This window comes from Thermobia domestica, chromosome 1, assembly GCF_964235325.1.
Source record: "Thermobia domestica chromosome 1, izTheDome1.hap1.1, whole genome shotgun sequence".
Lineage (NCBI taxonomy): Eukaryota > Metazoa > Arthropoda > Insecta > Zygentoma > Lepismatidae > Thermobia > Thermobia domestica.
In genome coordinates this window covers 74183474-74206583 of record NC_137454.1, presented here as the reverse complement: position 1 = coordinate 74206583, position 23110 = coordinate 74183474, and the positions used below count along the sequence as shown (strand labels likewise).

General features: G+C 35.4%; 2 protein-coding genes across 5 annotated transcripts in view; one reads left to right on the top strand and one right to left on the bottom strand.

The window, feature by feature from the left end:
* Window positions 1–4943, top strand: part of LOC145686171 (BBSome complex member BBS4-like) — a 49572-nt gene extending 44629 nt beyond the window's left edge. For both annotated transcript variants that reach the window (XM_081759198.1, XM_081759191.1), the window contains exon 11: window positions 3633–4943. In XM_081759198.1, coding sequence (XP_081615324.1) covers window positions 3633–3923 — 291 coding nt within the window. In that variant the 3' untranslated portion in view covers window positions 3924–4943. The remainder of the gene's footprint in view (window positions 1–3632) is intronic.
* A 3412-nt stretch (window positions 4944–8355) lies between these two features.
* The window catches only part of LOC145686198 (sodium-coupled neutral amino acid transporter 7-like), a 30895-nt gene continuing 16140 nt past the window's right edge, over window positions 8356–23110 (bottom strand). For all 3 annotated transcript variants that reach the window (XM_081759259.1, XM_081759241.1, XM_081759250.1), the window contains exons 6-9: window positions 20200–20350; window positions 15843–16105; window positions 12757–12956; window positions 8356–11878 (exon numbers count right to left, since the gene is read on the bottom strand). In XM_081759259.1, the coding sequence (XP_081615385.1) occupies window positions 11694–11878; window positions 12757–12956; window positions 15843–16105; window positions 20200–20350 (799 nt within the window). In that variant the 3' untranslated portion in view covers window positions 8356–11693. The remainder of the gene's footprint in view (window positions 11879–12756; window positions 12957–15842; window positions 16106–20199; window positions 20351–23110) is intronic.

The window sequence follows — 23110 nt, the reverse complement described above, 5'->3', positions numbered from 1 at the left end:
CACTAGTATACAGAAAGGAGTTTCTCATTCCGTTCCATCCGTTAGACCCTTTGTAAATGAAAATCTTTAGTGTCCGAATGCAAGAATCATACCCAGTTGGGTCACCAGATAGGCGTACCAGACAAGACACGAACCCTACCGGTCATAAGAATGGCTTTCCCTCACAGGGACAAACGAGAATCGAACCCAATCGTGTCATAAGAATGGCATGCCCAAACAGGAACACGAACCGTCGTGTCATATAGGAAGGTAGATTATTTAAGTGTTGCCAAAAACACAATATACCAGAATATTACGACGGGCCGGTTTTACGTGCCGCACCCTGTATAAATGTGTCAATTGAGAGCCTTAATTTCAAACGAAAGTATTATAATTTCGTACGTACGGTTGTGTGAATAGGACCTTACAAACTGATGAGTAGCCAGATTTTTATTATTATTATTATTATAATAAAAGGCTGTACAATGAAATCTGTTGGCCACTTTCGGTTTCGAGGGAAACTGTCCAACTTAGCACAAGTGGCAAACTTACAGAGCAGCAAAAATCAAACATATTTTTCTCGCTGTTTTGACTAAAGACAATTTAAGCAAATGATGTTAGCCAGTTTTACAGGCTTAAGAGTATTTTGCTTCTAAACTTTTCCGTTAAGCATTCTTCGGATCGTAGGAATGGCAAAGATTGGGTAAATCTCGTGACCCCCAAGGTTCATCCTGGATAATGTTGGTTCTTTGCAGCGAAAATTTGGAAGTTTGATACATTATTATTGTTTATTGAAGTTTAGCGTTCCTTTTCACTACCAAGGTTGGGTGAGACGTGGACTTGCAATTGAAGGTGAAATCCGGACCATCGTAATGCAATTAATCCTTTCCCACTGGGAATCGAACCCGAAATCTCATGCATCAAAGGCGCACGCGTTAGCCATTAAACCAGCAGGGAGGGCATAGGATATTATGCAAAAAATGAAAGGATATGTAGAGTAAGTTATAGTCACGATTGTTGTACATGTCCCATTCTTTCTTTTCTGGTAGCCGCTACAAGCTGTGTGATATAAATGTACGAATACAATGTACACATTTGTATATTTACTGAAATTCCACCTGAAGGAATTGTGTATTTGCCTTCGGTGAAATCTAACATACGAATACCATATGAATTGTCAGCCATCAAAAGATTGTGGCTAGCCATACAAAGCATCGGACACGTAATCAGCGCACCGACTTCTAATGCGGTTTTGTTCATACATAATTCACCACTTTATAAATTAAAGTACGTAGCCAATTATTTCATATCAATCCTGGAATATCAGACACGCAGGTTGATGATTTGATCACATCAAAGCATAAAATTGTCGATTACCAACTCAACAATAAAATATTGTAAGGATGTGTCTTCAGGATAATCATTTATCTTAATGTAGATTTTCTACTTTTAAATAAAAGGATCTCCGGAACGTTTACGAAAATATTTTTAAAATTCTGTTTTGTAATAGTTTGTCTAAACAAGAATACACTGTTTGAAAACGAAGGTTCAAATGAGTTCAAATGAAATAAAGTTATTAGCATTGCTTGCGGAATCTGACGTTGGCAAGTTTTTATACTGTATTCCAGGAAATAGTCAAGACATAATTACACAATATAAGACCTTTCGCTAAAACATTTCTCAGATAGGGGTGAAAACAAGTAGGGAAGAACAGAGGAAAAACTAAGGCACCACATTGGAATGCAGGGTCATGTGGTTTTATTAATAAGAATGGAAACAAGTAGGGAGAGGAAAAGCTGTAATCGTCCACGTAGGCGCTTGTTGTTGTTTATTGCAGGAAGCTAAGGGAACAAGTAGAGGGAAAAATGAACAGAGAAAGATCTATAAACGTTCATGTAGACACCATGTAGGAATGCAAAGTCACGTGGTTACAATAATAGGGATAGAAATAAGAAAGGAGAAAAAGAAAGAACGTAGGAAAAGCTGTAAACGTCCATAGGGCGCCATATTGCAATGCAGTCACGTGGTTACATTGAGTTTTATTTTTAATGTTTTCTCCCTACATCGTACATTTTTTTCTCTTCATTCAAATTTTTCACATAGCAATTCCTTCGCTCTAATACACTCTAATACCGACCTACCCTTTCATTAGTTCACCAGTAAACTCATCTACTTTCAGCTCAATGACTGGTATTTGATCACGAATCCTGCATTCCAACATAGCACCGACTGGACGCTTTATCTCTTAGTTTTTTTATCTCTTTAATTTTTTAAGGAAATTGTTTACCAAGTTTTTTTTAAATATATTAACTCTTATCTGTCCGGAAGACAATAAATCTCAAGAGCTGCATGATGGATCACCATCAATTTTGGCCAGGATATAGAGGTTCAAAAGTTGGGTATCGAGTTTCTTGGTGGAGATAATATTCAAACCGAATATGGTAGAAATTAACCATTTCCGCTTTTAATGTTGATTACTATACGGCAAAAACGGTAATAGATAGCTAGAAGCAGCTTGCTGCAGTAGATTAAGCGTCCCAAGAATATATTTCATCTCCATCGTTAACTGTCTACTAAAACCGGAAGTAATACAAATCTACCACTTCCGGTTTCAGTATTGAAAAAAAAATATCACGTCATGCAAACCAAACTCCTTCACGTGGTGTACACGTGACACTGCTACTTGTTTGTAATACTTTCTGTATGTGATGAAGCATATTAGCAGAAGAGGTAATGGTACCTTTTAGTGCGTAAGAATGTGTTGTCTGTTTTTAGGTAATACAATTAACTATCCATGTAATGTTGACTTATGCTTGACTTTGAGTAGTAGTCAAAAAGTTCCCGGAATGTTGTTGTAGTTCTGGCATTTGTGATGCAATCAGAATGAATCTTGTGCAATACAGTCCCTAGGTTGCCTATTTCTGAATTTAACAAGTGTAAACGTGTCTTAACAGGCAGCGTACTAATAAGTGTAGCTAAACAGAAGAGTGTGTAGTGATCAGTTTGGGCAATTTCACAGATCGAGCAACGCGCAAACATCAAGTTCATGTGCAAATTGGGGAATATCTGATTCAGAGAGTTTGTAGCTCCATCGGATGTTTAGCTCTTCCCAAAGCTAAAAAATTGGCCTTTTTTCCTTTCGCCAACGTAGAAAAGATCAAAACAAATACGACGGCTCAACTTCGGAAGATACCAAAATAGTCCTTTCGTCGGTATTTCCACTAATTGCAGGAGCGGGGGAGCAATGTGTGTATGTGTGTGTTCCGAAGGCGCCAACTTTGAAGGCAATTAAGTAAATGTGTTACTTATATTGTGGTAATAAAGAGCTACAACAGAATTCCAGGAATTTTTTGACTTCTCCTCGTATATTTGTGAATTGAGACGAAGCTTCACTTATTCTGAATAGACTGTATCAAATTAATTCTTACGTTAATTTAATTTTATCGTCTAATTCCAAACAAATAAATTATTATACATAGCATAGTATATTAAAAATTTCGAAACTTTCGTGGTTTCTGCATAATATACATATAGTGTTAATTTCTCCAGCAACTTTATTTGCGACAATGCTCAAACCGTCTCTAATGGAACAATTTACGAGACAGTTAACTGCCAATGAATTGGTATTTCAGAATATACTCTTTCAATTGCAGTTGCTGGACGTTGCTAGTAAACTGAACTCGACCCTGAATCTTCAAGGAGGAAAAATGTCGCGGTCTCATCTTAATAAGAAAGGCGATTCCTCTCGCAAGGAAGGAAGTGGAGATCGCAATAGAAAACGATCGAAGAAGAAGATAGTGATGCAGAAGAATCCAGAAGAAAAAGATGAAGTCAAACCGGAATCTGCTACAACTAATGATGAAGATATTATAGAAGAAGGAAAGCCCCCCGAAGATAACCCCATTGAAGGTACAAGTAATCATATGGCTCCAGATGAAGTGTAATATTCGACTAAGATGGAAATGCCCAATGAGATGCGCATCATATCAGGGATAGTCACATGGACTTCTGTAGAATTTCCAGATACTTTAAAAAATCAACAAATTGTTACCAGATTTTTTAAAAAGTATACACAGCTATTTGAAACTCCACTGTTTAGCATGGAATGGGAAAGAGATTGGAGCAGTGCTGATACGAGGGGCGTCTAATAAGTTATCTATCTAGACAGGAAGGAATGCAGATTGACACACCTGGTTATCACTGTTTTTCGATGTAGTCCCCATGGAAATTTATGCACCATTGCCATTTTGTGAGCAGAAAAAAAAATAGTCTTTGTCATGGCCTGGAAACCACTGGAAAACAGCTTGTTGCACCTCGTTGTCCGAAAGATTCGTCCCTTATCACTCGTTAAGCCAGGAATTGTCCTGGTTCTTCTCAAACAAGTCTTGGGACAGTTGCATCCGAGCGGTGCTTCCAACTTCTGCAAATCCATTATTCGCGACTGCGTCACACAGACATTCGCTACGCGGCGTAACACAAACACTCTGCTCACAGCCACTGCATCGCTCCGACTGACCTCAAATTGCGCCGCAGAGTTTCCCACAGTGGCTTTGGCATGCGTGTCAGGTGTCATTATGCTCCGCCCCTCCCTTTCTAAGTAGATAACTTATTGGACACCCCTCGTAAGTTAAAAAAGAAGTAACTGTATGCTTTCGGTTAGTCAATTTTGTTAATATTTCCTTTTGTACTGGCGTAAAATGCTAAAAGGAATGGTTTACTCTTTCGATAGCTCTATCACCAAAACCAAATAGAGCTATTCACAGATTTCTTGCTCTTTACATTTGTAAGCATTGCTTTTTTTTCTGATAATTTAATTAAGTGGTAGTGTTTAGTGAGAAAATGTTTTCACACTTGTGGATGTGTTCCGATCGAATCACTTGTTGAAAAAGACAAAAAGCAAACATTCAAGTGCCTATAAAATTGTAACCATGAAACAAAAAATATAAGCGTCTGGTTAATGTAAATATACAGTCATATTTTATTTATAAATTATTCCTTTCGATGTATGGTACTTTCTCTATAAGCCTATATTAACCTGAGCATAAAACTCAGTAAGATTTGGTGAGATATTGTGAAATTTTCTTTTGTCGTTATTGTATGCAACAGGCACATATTTATATCAAATAGAAGATATGTTTGCGCACCAACTGAGCTTCCAATATTATATGAAAATGCTTATTATTTCAACAGCTAATCTACTGTTTTCCTTGGACCGCAGATAAAAATGAATAAGTGACTTGAGAGAATTTATTAGTGGTTAACGGATACTTAGGAGTACTAATGGGGGCTGAATTATGATTTAAACGGCATCGGAAGTGTCACTGTTGATTTAAGCGACCCCGAAAACTATGGATTCGACATTAATATAGGTTATTTTCGATCATTTTTATATATATTCCCCTTCCCTCCCCCAGGCACCTTCAAAGTGAAATGACAAAACTATCCCAGACCCGAACCTCATCTATGTTGAAAATTTGATCGAGATCGGTCGGGTGGTTCAAGAGTTACTAAGTCACAATATAGTCACTTTCATTTTTATTTATATATAACTAGCAGCGTTCACCCCGCTTCGCTGCGGTCACCCCGGAACGCAATAAACTTTGTTACTTAGATAATTTTTACTTTTTCGCTTTCAAGTGATATGATAAAAACCATAGAAGATTGCATTAAATGTTAACATTATATCGCCTGTCATTTATGTTAACCCGCCCCGCTTCGCTGCGGTCACCCCGGAAGTTGTCGCTTTCAAGTGATATGATAAAAACCATAGTAGATTGCAGTAAATGTTAACATTATATCGCCTGTCATTTATGTTAACCCGCCGAGTGACACGGTCATGCGGGTTGCATATAAATACGTTTATTTTTACCTATGATGAACTAACAAAGGATTTGTACGTTATGAACACTTGAATGGTCAATTATCTCAAGACACTGGTAATTAAAAATTAAAGTGATATGATTTCGTTAAACGCTAATAATAATATATTGAAACATGGATGAGTGTAAATCCTCATGCGTATTGTTTGAGAAAATCGAGAGAAACGATTTTCTTTGTAAATTTAAATTGATGCTGTACGATAACCACGCCGTCTGGTAACATGAAATACACTGAAGTATACTATGATCAAACTTTTCATTACGAAAAAAAGCAAAACGGAACTGGATAATATGGTTTAGGTCCAAATTAACTATAATATTGTTCAAAGAAAAAGACACATATCAATCCGTACGTAGGTCGCATGCTTGAGAGTAAATATCGTGCGTTATTTTTGTGAACATCGAGAAAAACGTGTTTTCATAGCGCTAAAAATTTAGTTGTTCGTTGCCAGAAACAATGAGTTGTTTTTATCCTGCTGAAACAGATTGTTTAATTATTTTTGTCCTATATATGTCAAGTGTACTCTGTTAAGTAGCAAATTGTATCTATTGTTGTTAGTCTTCTCATAACTGTGACACGCATACTCCTAACAATGATTCACACAAACCTAACAGTAACAGACATAATCCTAACAGTGACAAACATATACCTAACGGTGATATACTCCTACTAGTGACAGACATGGTCCTAACAGTGACAGACATGCTACTAAGTGACGCACATAATCCTAACAGTGACAGACATGGTCCTAACAGTAATGCACATAATTCTAACAGTGACAGACATGGTGCTAAGTGACGCAATACTCCTAACAGTGATAAACATACTCTTAACTGACAGACATGATACTGACAGTGACGTACATACTTCTGACAGACATGATCCTAAATGATACACATACGACTTGCAATAGCCGTTTCCATATAATATTGGAGGCACAGTTGATGAGTATTTTTTTTAATAAAGTTTTATATTTCTTGTTTATGTTGAAAAAGACAGAAAAATGAGATCGCTAAACTGGTGGAACACAATAGTTGATCTTTAACAACAGTTTTGAATTCAAGAGAAAACTACTTGCTTGTAACGGAATCATGTTTAATAATTTGATTCAAAGAGAGATTTCAGGAAAGAAGTTAAACATGGAGACGAAGGTTTTCGTGCCTCAAAATTCTGTAACCGAACCCAAATTCTTTTCCTGTGCAGATTTGTGATAACTCTGCAGTTGTCGCACTGTGAAGAATAGTATATGTATCCTTCTCACACTTAACAACGAGCTAAAAGTTTTACTACTCCGTCCGTTTCAACTCATTGTTTTAATGACGATCTCACGATAAATATGTAGATTTACTCTTCAAAAGGCAATGTGTTGTACCACTTGTATGTTAAACTGATATAAAAAATACTTTTGATAATCTTTTTTATTGACACTAGAAAGAGTAGTAATTATATTAAGCCAACAAACAAAAGCTTGGAACTTCGCTTTAAAATGTATTATAAGTCTTCGAGTTTAACGTCCCACGATCATTCCCTTTAGGCAAAGGGAGACAATGATTAAAGCAAGTAAATTATGGTGGAAGTGGTGGAATGAGAAAGTGGGAGAAAACCTACGGATACGATGTTGCCCACTAAAAACCTACTTGGCCAGGGATCGAACCAGGAACCCACGCACCAGAGGTAAGCGCTCTACCACTGAGCCACCGTGCTCCCATTAAAATATATACAGGGTGTACCATTTATAATGTCCAACCGTGATAATTGAGAAACCAAAAGAGAGAGAAAATCGAAACTTTGCATTAAGCAACTATAAGCAGGGGGACATCTTTGCACGAATTAAACAGAAACATCCGACAAGCAGTTTTGTCAAGCACTACGTCAGATATTATAAATCAGCATGTCAAACGAAAACTTAAAATACCACATTTATTATTCAGCGTTGCAAACTAAGAATGTTATAGTATCATAAACATCCAAAGTTTGGAAGCCTCTATCACACATGCAGCACAACTAAGATAGACATGATAATGTACATCGAAAGTACCTTAGCGTTGGATACCATGGTTATGGCATGATTTATTTCGAACGAATAGGAACAAAGTTACAAGGGCTTGAAAATTCGAAGTTTTTGAAAGGCTTTATTTATATATATATATGAAAGTGATTAGGAAGAGAAAAGACTCACCTAAGTCTAAAAAAGTGTACGATGCGTATAGGAATTTAAAATTTGACAGAAAGAAAAAAAAAAGTTAAGTTTTGACAATAAAACATTGACATAAAGACCATATGAATGAGTTCGAATGGCTACAAGAGTTGAATAAATACATATTTTGTTGCAGAGATAAAAGTGCGACATCAGAAATTAAATACATTCAGTACTGGAAACCTATATAAGTGCACTTCAATTCGTAAGATTTACCACTGATGTAATATTGTCGATTCTTACTGTTACTTAACTCAGCTTTGTCATTCTTATTAAAAATATTAAATAAAGCAATGGGATTAACAGTAATGTAATAATCTTTTATTCAGCATGTATACACTTACCACAAGTACAATCGAATCACATAATTTTTGTTTATGTGTTAACAGCAAATCAAGTAATTTTCATTAAAAAGATAGTATCTAAGTATAACATAATTATGAAATAAATAACAAATTACAATTCATTCAGCAAATTAATGGAACATTGGAAGATCTTTTTAGTTAAGATATATCTAAATTTGGAAATGTGTACACTTTTTTTAAGGTATAAACGGAATACAAATATACAGTATATATGAAAACTACATTTTTATACAGTTCTTTTTGGAAAGAAACTATGTCATACCTATATACAAAAGCATTATTTTTTCACTATTTACATAAATGCGTGTGTTTATTGTAATATTTTGATATATATATCATTGATAGTTCTAATATAGAAATATTACATGAACTGATTTCTACAGGGTTCCTACTGGTCAGGGAAAACTAATGGAAAATGGTGCAGGTCAGGGAAACTCAGGGGAAAAGACTGAATATCAGAGAAAGTCAGGAAAAATTTATAAAATGTTAGCAAAACCGCACGTCCTGCGCAAGCGCAGGACACTATTATTGTCTGAATAATTGAATGTGATACAAAATTAAAAATACTTATGGCTAACAAAGTAGTTTTAATAACACGTTAATAATATCTTTCATTAAGAATTTCTCAATAATTACTCGAATTTAAGACGCCCTCGAATCTAAGACACACACCGATTTCGCTGGGTTAAATTAAGAAAAAATAGTAATATGTTCCGTTTATACTATTACTAAAGCGCTCTTTGATATTGGTCATTTTCGGTAATTTCTATATATCCCTCTCCCCTCTCCATGTTGCGGGGTACGACATGATAAAAATTATCCCAGGCCTGAATGTCATGTATGTTGAAAACTTGATCGAGATCGGTTGGGCGGTTCAAGAGTTACGTTCTATTTATTTTTATAGATTAATCTCCGCTCCCCCACCCCTAAGTTCTACCGTCAGTGATTTTTTTTTTTTTTAATCAGGCTCGAACGTTATCTATGTTGAAAATTTGATCGAGATCGGTCAGGTGGTTCAAGAGTTATTAAGTTTTATTCATTTTCATATATCTACCCTCCTCCACTCCCCTCCCCTAAGTTCTACCATCAAAATGAAATAATAAAAAACTTTCCAGGTTCGAACTTCATCTATGTTGAAAGTTTGAAATCGATCGGTGGTTTAAGAGGTCGCTTTTATTTTTATATTCATTGATTTTTTTATATCTCTCCCTCCTCCCCAATCCCTACGTTATTCCGTCAAAGTGAATAGCTAAAAACACTCCCAGGCCATAACTGCATCTACGTCAAAAATTTGATCGAGATCGGTCGGGTGGTTCAAGAGATTAAGAGTCACAAACATAGTCACTTTCAATTTGGATCTGAAGTTTTTTGTTCACAGACACTGCTATTAATATACAATATAGATATTTTTTCTAACATTATTTGTACACCAACTTCAGTTTAGCCAACCATTAATGATCACAGTAAGGAACATTGCTCAGATTTTTATGGGTGGTAAATGGAATGTAGGTATGAGCAATTGCTTATTATTTGTCTCTATGAGACAAAGGTTCTCATATATAAATATTCACTGTTATTTATTTCTATTTGTATGTCAACGGCATCTGACACCTGTCACGAAAGTCAGGGAATATCCTGCCAGGAAAATAGATTTCTCCAGATCAGTAGGAACCCTGTTCTAGTAGTACTATTGCTATAATATTATGGTGAAACATTACTTTGCACCTTACCACAGGAAAATACTTTAGTGAAAATAACTTAGCGTTTTTATTTATTTTTTTAATATTTAATTTTCAGAAGCACCTTATGATCCTCAAAAAAGTAATTACCAGTTAGTCATTATGAAGTCCTAGACTTTAAAGAGAATTCTCAAAAGATAACACATTGTAAATATTGAAGCGCATATTTTATTATTACATTTCATTTTTAACATTTTGTAATTTCATTAATATCTGTCCATGAAGAAAAGAAACAAAATAAGAAATAGTGATTACGTAGTGCCTTATTAAACAAATCCATTATACTGAGAAGTCTAAAATTAGGATTTCAAACTCAGAAGATAAAAATCACATTGTATTAGGTCGTAGTTAAACATTCCTTTCCAGCACAGAGGTTGTATAAGAAATGGACCTGCAGCTTCAGATGAAATTGATCTGAAACATCATCAGGAATCAAACTTCGAGTCTCTCGCACCAGAGCCGAGAATGCAAGATAACTTGTATCATGTAAGAATTCAAGTTGCATTAAATATGTTATCCTAAATCTTATTAGGAATTTAAGACACGTAGTTGTAATGAATAAGTTTGATTTAAGGTTGCTCGTTACATGATTGTCAACGTTGATTCGCGTTACTCAGCATCTTCCATAGCAGTCTAGTGCACAATGCAGCAACATTATTCACACACATAAAATAACCACTGAAATTTCTCCCTGCCAAGTCTAATAATTTTAATACATTAGAGCAGGGTAAACATTTGATTATTGTTGGTTCAATGATAATACTAGATACTTCATATATTAATACACAAATCTATGTTTAAACAATGAATAAATGAATTATGCTCCGAAAAACTCTTACCTAGTAACCATCACATATTTTACTCAATATATATTTTAGTTAATAAATAACTATTCTTTGGCACAATATTTACATTGTCTACATAAATAATTTTAACCTTTATTATATCACATAAAATATCTGGAATATATAAAATTTAATATACTGAGTTTATATATGCACGTGTAAATCACTCTAAAAATTCAAAATTTTACAATACACTTGCATACAACAAAATATTCCTCAGCAGAAAATATACTGTACGCATAGTATTAATTAATACACAATCATGTACAATGTTTTATATAAAAATTTACTTTAGTATAGACTTCAAAATTACGTTTGATGTTCTTGGTAAAAGCACTATAAAATAGTTACTTTAAATGACGTTTACTTGATGAGCAATTTATGTTTTATTTCTATTCTTTTATTCCACAAATAGGAAAATTGAGCAAGTGATTTAAACCTCTATTATGTACATATTTATTTTTTAAAAAAAAGTTTTTTTTTTTTTAACACATACGGTAAAATTAGTTCCTAGCTTAAAATCCGATTAAGTTATTTTTCTCTGCTATTTTAGAGTGTAAGGGGATGTTGTGTTAAATTAATATACCGAAAAAAGTGTCATGGGCTCTTCCCCATTACCTGATTGAAACTAATAACTGCAGAATAAATATACGACATCAGTGATTTAAAATTAAATGCCTAATTGCATTCAAACACACAGCTGAACTGGTACTACCTTTTGAGTGATATTACTTTGAATTGATTGAACAAGAACAACTCCAAATAAAAAGATTCCAATACAGATAAATGCAACTGACGATACAATAATTGCTTTATCTTTATTAAGAAGAATACTTGGATCTTTCCGTAAAGTTGACTGCATCAAACATACACCTACAACAAAACACAAAATCAAAATAACTCCGCTGCAATAAAACTTTGTTGCACAGAAAACTTACAAATATATTAAATAGTGAAATTTTATTTTACTAAAACTTATGCTCATGTATAGGTCTTTTCAATAAAATCTATATTAAATGTTTGTTGTAATAAAGCACACTTACATTACCAGAAGGAGAATACCACTAATGCAATCCTTAATAACTGCACTAACTGCATGGCAGTTGAACTGGTACTATTTTTTGTGTGATAATTTTGAATTGCTTGATCAACTTCAAATAAGACGATTTCAATACAGATAAATCCAACTGACGATACAATCCTTAACAACTGGATCGAAAAATTAACACAGTGATTTAAAAATGTGTGATTATAATATAAAATTTGAGTCCGAAAATACCATCCGCGTTTTGTGTACATGTCACATCTAGTTGTGACGCAATTTTGATTTTTCAGTGTTACGATCCAAGTTAAATCAGGACATGACATCCTTGATCCACGAATTACAGAGGACTTCAAGGAAAAATTTAAATGTGCTAGCAGTTCCTTTCCTAAAAATTATTGTATTTAACAAAAAAAAAAAAAAAAAAAAAAAAAAAAAAAGCTGTAGCTAGATATATCTCTATGATGACTTATAATAATAGTAAGCAGAAAACAAGGATCAGCAGAACACATAGTAATAATAAGAAGAAAACGTATCAATCTCCGGAGTTTGAAATGATTCTTTAAAATATATTATATTCATTTAGTATTCTGAAAGTTTTGTCTTATTTCGTTCGGATTCCGTTCGATTTAATATAAATTACTGTTGGTTAATACTGCTACATCTTTTCCAATGAACAAAACAGTACAATTCATGTGTAAGTACTTACCTGGAAACACGAAAATAAAGATTGCCGCTAAACTTCCAAGGACATCGATGACTACTCCAATATTAGGGATACAAATGGCCAACAGAAGAGTGAATACAAACCACGTTGTAGCAATGACTACTCTTTGTACCTTAGGTGATGATTGGGATTCTCTTCTTGCTTTGAAGAACACATCGTTCCACAAATTCATAATCGCCTCCCTGCAATTATTATTATTATTATTAAATAACAATTTGAGTCTGACATTTACTTCTATTTCATCTTTTTAAGAAAAATTAGTTTTCATGACAAAACCCATAGATTGGAACTGGCCTTCCTACCTTGAATTACTGCTACTTTTCTAGTGGTAAGGTTTAATAATACAAAAGACATCCCATCCTTCACAACTTTACAATTACATCTCAGCGTGCTCAAGACATAAATAACAGTTACAATACGGGTTATCACAATTGTATACGTAGCACGCTGAGACTAGTACAGCATTACGATTATCATAGTGTCCAGCCTTGAGCATGTTAAAAAAAAAAAAAAAAAAAAAAAATGAAAACTTCAAATGAAGCTTAAGAAACGACCTATATACTCAGAGAAAACGAACGACTCACACACAAATTAAACTTTAAAACAAAATCACTGGTAAAGACTCTCAAACACTCACAATAAAACAACTTCAAACAACTTACAGTATCAATTATTCAGCGTTGCCAAATTCTTTAACTGTTTTCTCTGCTTCTCGTTACAAAAGACTGCCAATAGACGGAAAATGTGGTGCAAAAAGTTCATTCCGCGTCAATTCAAGCAATCATCATCTCAAGATATTCTTCAAATTTGTGTACATATTTGTTCATTCAAACTATGAACACCACATATATATTTCATGTACATGTTGCACAGTTTTCGTGAAGCAGTTATATAAAATATAAAAGTGGCACACGTCTCAATCAGAGGTTTCAGCAATACCTCGAACAAAACCATCGTAGAATTTGAACTACTGCACTCAGAACTATGACTCTTGTGTCTACTTAGGGTTATTAAGTCTAGGAGGCTCAAATGGGCAAGTTATGTATCCACAATGGAAGAAAGAAGGAATTGTTTCAAAATCGTATCTGAAAATCCAATTCGAAAAAAGACCACTGGGAAGACCTAGGTGCAGATGGGAAGACAATATTAAGATCTCCCAGAAATAGGAATAAGAAGTACAAACGGGATCCAGTTGACTAAAGACAAAAATTAATGGAGAGCTTTTGTAAATGCGCCATTAACACTTCGAGTTCCATAGGCCATAGACTTGGTATAACCCCTACTTTTTTTTAAAGTTTACCGAAAGTAAGGAAAGTGGTGATGATAATTCCAAGGAAACACATGTACATGGTGTTTGTCGACCAAAAAGTCCACTTGCGGCAGCTGGGACTGAACCAGGGATCCCGCGCGCACAGGTGAGCGCTCTGCCACTGAGACTCAGCTCTCTTTTTATTCCTTCTACAACAAATATCAAAAAGCGCTGAAATACGTGTTTAATTATTTTAAATATAAAATGTAGGCCCAAAAACATATTCCATGACTGGTATGTTTTAGAGATTCACAATCATCTTTTCACCCTAACTCTACTTCTACAATATCTAAAATTCCAAATTCCCAGAATTGGAGCTATGGACCTTTAAAGTTCATTTTTTTCATGTTTACGGCAGCCTATATCTCCGAAAGGAAGCATTTGTGCACCCAGGTTGATCTATACTTTTTGCCTTATCTTGGTGTCAGGAATCACCTCCCAAACGTTGTCGGTGTTGTTTTGAAATACCCTGTATACATATAACCAATACACATCATAACATTTTCTAACATCAACACTACATACCTTAAACTGCACTGAACAGATTCCCAGATCAGACTCTTATAATAATTGTAACCTCCTTCCTTCCCCTCCCCCCTTTTACTCCAAATTTCCAAAACTCCTTCCTTAATGCCAATAATATGATAGTGTTGGACCATGTGAATTAATAAATTATACAATTACATCCCCTTCATCAGCATTTGTTGCTTCACCAAATTTAACATACTAATGTGAACCATAAATACAGACCAAATACAAATAGAGTTTACCATCCTTTTCAGCAGCAAGGCTATATGACACATCGACTTACAGCTTAGTATGGGATCCGTAGCACATGAGGTCCCACCGGGAACCGAAGTCATCTCCTGCGCCAAAGATGCGTACACTAATCAGATAGCCACTAGGGAGCTCAACAGAACAAATGCGAATTTGCACATAAAATATAATCACTGTGTCTATGTTCCAAATCAAATCCTGAAGTAATGGCGTAATGCTCATCAGCATTTTGTATTTCTGCACCAATTTTATTAACTAGTAAGAGCACAAACTTAGTACCTGGAATTGTTATTGCTTGATAAAATCTCTCACTCAATTCAACAACTAATGCCATCATATCTTGCTTTGGTACAAGAACAACTTCGATTTCTAACTGTGTCCTTACAGAAGCTGTATGTGTCAAAAGCAAACCCCCTTCTACCCTATCCATTGTCCCGGGCACGTATTCTCTTCTTTTATGCATACATTTTGATCCTCTCCAATCCACCCACCCCCGAGCCGAAAAGTCCAATTGGCTGTATTTCATGACGGAATTTTTTAGTTCTACTGAAAAATGGTTTATATACGCTTCGAAAACTCGACGAAAACAAGTAGTATACCTATCTTATAACAGTTTGAATACGAACACTTTAAGTAGGTTACTATATTATGTAACAATATGTTCTCTGCGTACATTATCTAATATCTTATCTTTAATTTAAACGTATTCCTTTCCCTCATTCCAATACAGCTCCGTGCTATGGAATGAACAAAATGAAATTTAAGAAGGAACTTTGGTAAGTTATCGATTATTTATTTTCATTTAAGTCATTTGATAACTCAAGGAACTTAAAATGGGGTAAATCCTATCATTTTCTGTTGTGAATGATATTCAACTTATTAAAAAAAAAAAATTTAAAAAAAACTATACATAACATTTAGTTCTTTTATCTCTATCGAGAAACCTATGCATAAAAATGATATGTTCATATGTTACACTTACCTTCCACAAAAGAGTAAAATAGGATACGTAGTGAAGGTCTTGATGGCAATTGCTACTATTCCTACAAGTACAATAGGGTCAGATCCGTTGTAAGATTCTAAAATATCACTGGCTACATTTGAACCAAATGTAAGATAGCCATAGGTTGCAGCAACAGTATATGCAAAAACACATACAACAATTGCACAGCAAACGGATAAGGCACAGTTTTTCATCGTCCTTTCTTTAAGGCAAGAATAGATAGGAATAACACTCACATGACACTGGAAGACAATAATAAACATGTTAAAAATACAGAAGATTGATTACGAAATAAAATGAACCAACTACATAATCTTAAAACAAATTTCCTGACTTATTTTACAAAAATCCAAAAGGGTGATCAAGTTATATCCTATCGATTTTCGAAATGTACTTACCCTATAAAAAACCGTGTCCCACAACCAGTTATGTTCTACAGGATTATTAGCATTATGGACTATCCCCCGACATTGCAATTTTCACTGTAACAAATTACGTTAAAGTACAGCCATACGAATTCCATCCCAATTCTCCCTGCAGGTTTTCCATAGGCTAGTGAGTGTTATACACACCGTTTCAACAGTCCAAGTAAGCAAAAATCCATTGGACTGGCGTTAGGGCTTTTCACAGCAATGTCATGAAAGAAAATAACAAAGATTCCCGTTTCCTGTTCCATATGATAATACAATAGGAGGGATGATCTGATGATATGGTTGGACGCTTTGTCCATGTGGATCCGCACCTGGTTCTTGTGTCCGACAAACAAGGAATGTGTTTCTGACAGATTGAGATCATAATGGTTTCATGGAAGTAGGCAGCATTCACCTTCACTTTTTTGTTTACGCTATGCACATCCACCTTCCCTTGGTAACCGTATCCAGCGACAATCACGATTCCCTGCAGGAAACTTTCTTTGTACTGGCGGTAAAATTCGGTATACCCCTTGCCAGAGGTGAAACGATACGTAATTGCGCAAATGTTACAATTACGCTTGATATAAATGTAGGCCTCATCCAATGTAGCAACCATCTTCATTTTGACTAGGACAAGTGTCTTCCGTAGAGCTTATGGCAATTTGATTTCCGTTCAGTAATGTGACACGGTTGATCCCGGTTCTTAGGTATGCACCGCAACTCAAGACGGTGACGAATGACGTGGCTGATAGTGACACCAGCTTTCACCTCTGTGCCATGTTACGGCACCTCAGGAGATACTTAAGCTAGTAACGTCAAACGGGTTCCTTTGTTGTCAAATATTTCTGCGAGCGCTCGATTTAAGTTTGTCAGCAAACTGAGACACAACACTGCTAATGACGCTGAGTTCACGGTTCTGGCGAGACTACACAGGTGACAGCAGTGTTGTCAAATCGATCGGATATAAAACCAATCAATTTTCTGTAACCAGTAGTGCATGTTTCTTATCAAGTAGTTTTATAGAATGGCCGTGAGGGTACGATGGCTCAGTGGTACGTCTGATGCGTGGGGTCTCTGGTTCGATCCCCGGCGAAATAAATTTTATGGAGGACGACATTGTGTTCGTGGGTTTTCTCGAGGTATTCTCGTTTCCTCTCACATTCTCATTCCACAAATTCTTCATCATCATTCACTTGCCTTAATCATCGTCTCTGTCAGCCTACATGACATAATTGTGAAAGATTTTTTATAGTATGGCCGTAATGATATCAAGATGAAGACGTGTTTACATCAGTGGTTCGATTTACACCATAAACTGTAAGTCCATGTCTGACAAAGAGTGTTAAATCTCAAACTAAAGGATAATGCAGGGTAGATATCTTAAATTGGAAACCATTTATTTTCGATAGACTGAATTAAATAATGAACCTCCAAAAATGCTGAAATATCATAATTGAAGTTTCACCTCAGCTTGACACGTAACAGAAATAGTTTGGGTTCTCTATTTGTTTAGATCCCTGTCTAGTATTAGGTCTCCCTATTGTTAGTCATTTATATTAAAAATGCCACGAGAAGTGTCATTCTAGTTGAGGTAATATCAATTAATTAGAAATGTAAAGTGTTCCTCGGCCTTTATTTTCCTAGTTTCCTAGGTAATATTTTCTTAGTGGATTAAGTTTGTCAAAACAGACATCATGTTTAAGAAACCATGCACGCTCATTCTGCAAAGATTTTAATTACTATATTTACTGATAGGCGCTATGAGGTGCATTTTAAATTAGTAAAATACAAAACTTACCTTTGCACCGTGGTGAAGCAAAGGTAAGCTTTACTAATTTAGTTAATGTGTTTATTTAATGATCACGAACGCATGAAACGTACAACAGTTACAGAATTCAATATCTGGTTCAATAAATGCCATAATTAAAAAATTTGAACCCACAACATACTAAAATGGCAAAATATATATTCACTTGTAAACAATGAAAAGCTTCATCACAAACAAAATATGCCGTAAAATTTAACAGACATAATGTTATAAGTATTTCATTCAGTATATTAACCTAGGTATCTCACGTTTCTTGCTAAAAATCCAGCATAAGTTTCTAATGCACTTATTTGTTTCAGAGCATTTGTAAAATAGTATAGTGGTAAAGTCATGAAAATAGTGTAAAAATGAATTCTACTAATATAATATTACGTATTCAAAAATAATATCGGCTTGTGTGAAAAGTACTGAGCCCTTGGATGTCAAAATTGAGAACACATTTATCGTGATTTGAAAATAACATTATGAAACCACATATACACTATCTTATTCCATGTCCTTGCTATTTTTTCGGCACCATAATCCCGTCGCTATAGAACTTCTATGGTTTCTGGCTCAAGAAATGCTAATATGTGGTTATTACAGGCCTCTTTTAAAACTAGTTTAACACATCTCAGGAGTTCTGCAGAGACTGAAATAAATGACAGTCTGACGGTTCCAGGTCCGGACTATACGGTGGATGCACTAAAACCTTCCAGCCAATTTGTGACGGTCCATAAAAAGATGTACGCGGTTTGGCGTTATTAGCGTGGTATACGACACTCTTCCTGTTCACCAGTTCTGGCCGTTTCTTTTCACTTGGTAGGTGCAATCGCTCTAATTGTCGACAGTACAGATCCGAGTCTATCGTTCTGCCCAGCGGCAGCAGCTAACGATGCACAATACTCTTCAAATCCCATTATACGTACAACAATCGTTCTGGGCATTAGTGTGGGCTTTGCCACATACTATGGCGATTATCTTCGCTTGGGCCACGATCTTTTTCACACATGGTTGTCGCACGTTAGCCACTTCTCATAACTGGTGATCGACCTCTTGAGAAAACGGTTCGAGTTCGTTATGTTTGAGTAAAGATTAGCAGATACAAATTCGATCGTGTACATTTTTTGAGTCAGATCATGTGGCACCCAAACATCGAACTTCTTTCTGTAGCTACCTTTCTCCAAATAGTTTAACGTTGTTCGGTGATGGATGTTTAGATCATTAGCGATGTCATGATTGCTTACATGCCTGTCTTGCTCGACTTTTGCTAGAATAGCATCCACTTTTGCTCTGATTGGTTGCCCAATGCGAGGAGTATCTTGGGCATCGAAATTTCCAGAGCCAAAGCGACTGATTGCTTGTGATAATATATCTTGTCTATAAGCAAAACAAATTTCTTCCAGGCCCTGAGCAGGATTTACGCCTTCACCGAAATAAAATTGCCAAAGATAGCGCAGTTCTGCGGAAAGTTTACTTATCTTCACGGAGCAATACCTTAGTGTTGAAAAAATGAAATGAAATCTCTAAGTTTAACGTCCCACGTTTATGCCGGTTAGGCTAAAGGAGACGGTGATAATGAGAAATGAGTGAAATGGTGGAATGAAGAAAGTGGGAGGAAACGGGAGAACCCCGAGAAAACCCACGAGCACGGTGTTACCTTAGTGCTGATTACGAGAATTCCAACACTTTTCTGCATATTCACTAGCTTCACCTATTAGCTGTCAAATGGCGTCAGGCCTAACCGCTGAGATTTAGGATAGTAACGCCATCTCGTGTGCCAAAGGCTCACTACTTTTTAGACTACCTGGCGTGTTACTAGAATATACTTTTTACAGGAACAGTATTTGTGTTACAATATGCAGTAGTGTATGGAAGGATTGAACAACATATGGAAAAATAAACATTTACTATATTAAGATATATGCTTGTCCTGAAAGGATATAAGAGTAAGTCATAATCCTCTTGGATAAAATTCTTATACGCCACTGAAATATGTTTACGTAGTTTAATGAACCCTATAATTTTGAAGCTTATATCATATTTTCGTTTGTTTCTCTTTACACAAGTAACATACACGTTTCTGAATAAGTATGAGTATTTTGTGTTAAATTACCTGATATCCGAAACATATAACAGGAACAACAAAGAACACATCTGTCCAACTATCCGGTTTAGTTTTGATTGGTCCCGCTACAAAATTACCTTTGTAGTATTTATACTGAATAAGAATAACAATATATACAACTGCAAGCACACCAACAGAACTGAAAGGATCCAAATACAAGATTAAAAAAAGCATAAATGATACAATGAAAAGTGCACTTATTCCACGTTCTATTTAATACCGTTCTATTTAGGATATAAAATGGGATAAATAATTTTATGTGCTTCCGAAACATGCACACTACTGATCAGTAACTTTAAAAAAAAAGCATGAAATAAATAATCTACTTCAACATAAACATTTACTTCCACACTAAACCTTTGAAAGCAAGTGATATATACAGGGTGTATCAAAAAGGACTTTACAACTTTGAAAACTCATATTGATTTATTTATTTAGCTTACATATATGGCTTTGGTGTCATTTTGTAGCAAAATACAAGTTTTTTACTTTATATCTAAAGAGGTTATGTAATTTCCATTGATGATCGACACACATCCCATCTGAAGTCGATTTCTTGTCATTCACAAAATTCCTTACGAGCAATTCTATCATTGCCTTTTAATTCTTGCACCATTTGTAATTTGAATGGTTTGATATGCTACCGCTTTCTCAACACATGCCAAATTGTCACGTGTGGGACGCAAAGCTGTCGAGAAGCACGCCGGGTTTATCTTGTAAAACTGTTCACAAGGCTTTGTTTCACTTACTCTACAGTGTCTTCAATTCAGACGTACGGGGACGACCTGAAGATTTGCTGTGTCTTACCGAACATTCAGTTTCAATAAAACACTTATGCCACAGATAAATTGTAGGCCTACTGGGAGGATCTTCACCATACTTTCTACGAAAATTACGTTGCACAGTTGTCGCAGACTTGGATTCTTCAAACCAAAACATACAGCTAGCACGCTCGGGACCAGTAAAGGCAGCCATTTTTGCTGCAAATGCCGCTAGCGCTTGCGGTGCTATTATTCTGAACTAATGTACTACGTAAATCAAAACTGTTGGGATGTAGTATGGGCAGAAAGTTACGTGAATTTGTGCACATGCCGTTATGTAGCTATTGTCAGGAAAATAGTATGTGTAATGTTCAGATGAAGCATAATCGCTAGATAGGAAGAAGTAATTAATGTAGTGTGAGTTGAGATTATCTAATATGTTTAGTTAGGAGCCGTAGCGATTGTATATCCACAAAATAATAGTTGGATAGTTCTTGTGAAAAGTGTATACCATAAACAGGTATAGAAATAAAGTAAGCATTTATGCAAAAAGATGTTACTGATTTGGGCAGGTCTATAGTATTACAGTAGACACAATTGAGGTGTGTTTATATTCTTTTAACACGAATATAGAATCTACAAAAACTTGATGTATTTTGCTCAAAATGACACCAAAATCATGTCTGCAAGACAAGTGAATAAAACAATATGAGTTTTTAAAGTTGTAAAGTCCTTTTGATACACCCTATACATATAAATAAAGAAAAGCAATTACGTAGTAATAATAATACTAATAATAAAAATAAGGAAAACAAAAATATGTATACGGGATGCAAACAAACAAACACGAAACTTTAAATGTTTCCATGAATCCTAATGATTAGCAATCATTGGTGCTGGGTTCGACTCTAAATAGGGACACAACTGTCGGTGTTTACTGAGCACACCGATACAGTTGGGAGGTACTTGATTTATTAGGTAATGAACTTTTGTCTAGGAAGCCAGAAAGAACAGCGACGGGAGCCGATGTGCTTACCACACACCATCAAACTGTGACAGAATGTATGACCGCGTAGTAGCGTAGTGATTACTGCATCGGTACGGTAAGCCGGACACCCGGGTTCCAATCCCTGTCCAATCATGCATTTACTTTTAATCTTTGTTATCATAAAAATTAGCTGGCCGTGAGCTATACCGTCAAAAGCTTCTATATTATATAAACTGCAAATTAAATAATTTTCATTTAATTCTACTATTAAATCTCCAGAATACTGAACTGCTTAGTACGTTCACCTTGAGTGGATTTGATCTGGAGTTCAAAGCTTGGTGGAAGTACAACTGTATATTCATGAGTTTTAAAATCAAAATTATAAGAAATGAAATTAGCAAATGCTAATATTACCTTTTTTAAAACCAAATTAACAAGTTTCCGTGAAAAATTTAAACTCGAATAATAAAGAAGAAAATATGGAATTTCCAGCTTGAGAACAGCTCTAGTCGGCCAGATGATGCACATTATATCGATGTAGGTTTCATATCTTTCCTTTTCCCCGCCAATATTAATGTTGCTTTGTTGCATCCTTAAATTATCTACAACAACACATGTAATTTTCCTCTAAATATATCACAACATAGTAGAAAAAATATGGAAACGTAAACTCAGGAAGGTTTGAGGTGGGGAAATGAAGAAATTCCTCTACCTCTCTGATTTTAGAGAATGTAAATACTAACGCTACAGTATAAAAACTAGCAGGAACAATGAAATTTTGATTCTTCCCACAAAATCGGGTAAAATCACAAATTATCTTTGATAAAATAAAAGAACCTGAAAATGAAATAAAAATGAAATCTTTAAGTTTAACGTCCCACGGTTATGCCGGTTAGGCTAAAGGAGACGGTGATAATGAGAAATGAGTGAAATGGTGGAATGCAGAAAGTGTGAGGAAACGGGAGATCCCCGAGAAAACCCACGAGCACGGTGTTTGTCCACCACAAAGTCAACACGGCGCGAGCTGAGATCGAACCAGGGACCCCAAGCACCGGAGGTGAATGCTCTACCACTGAGCCACCGCGCCCCGCAAAAGAACTTGAGTCAGTGTTAGTAAAATCTCATCCAGGAATAGACAATAGAGGATTTT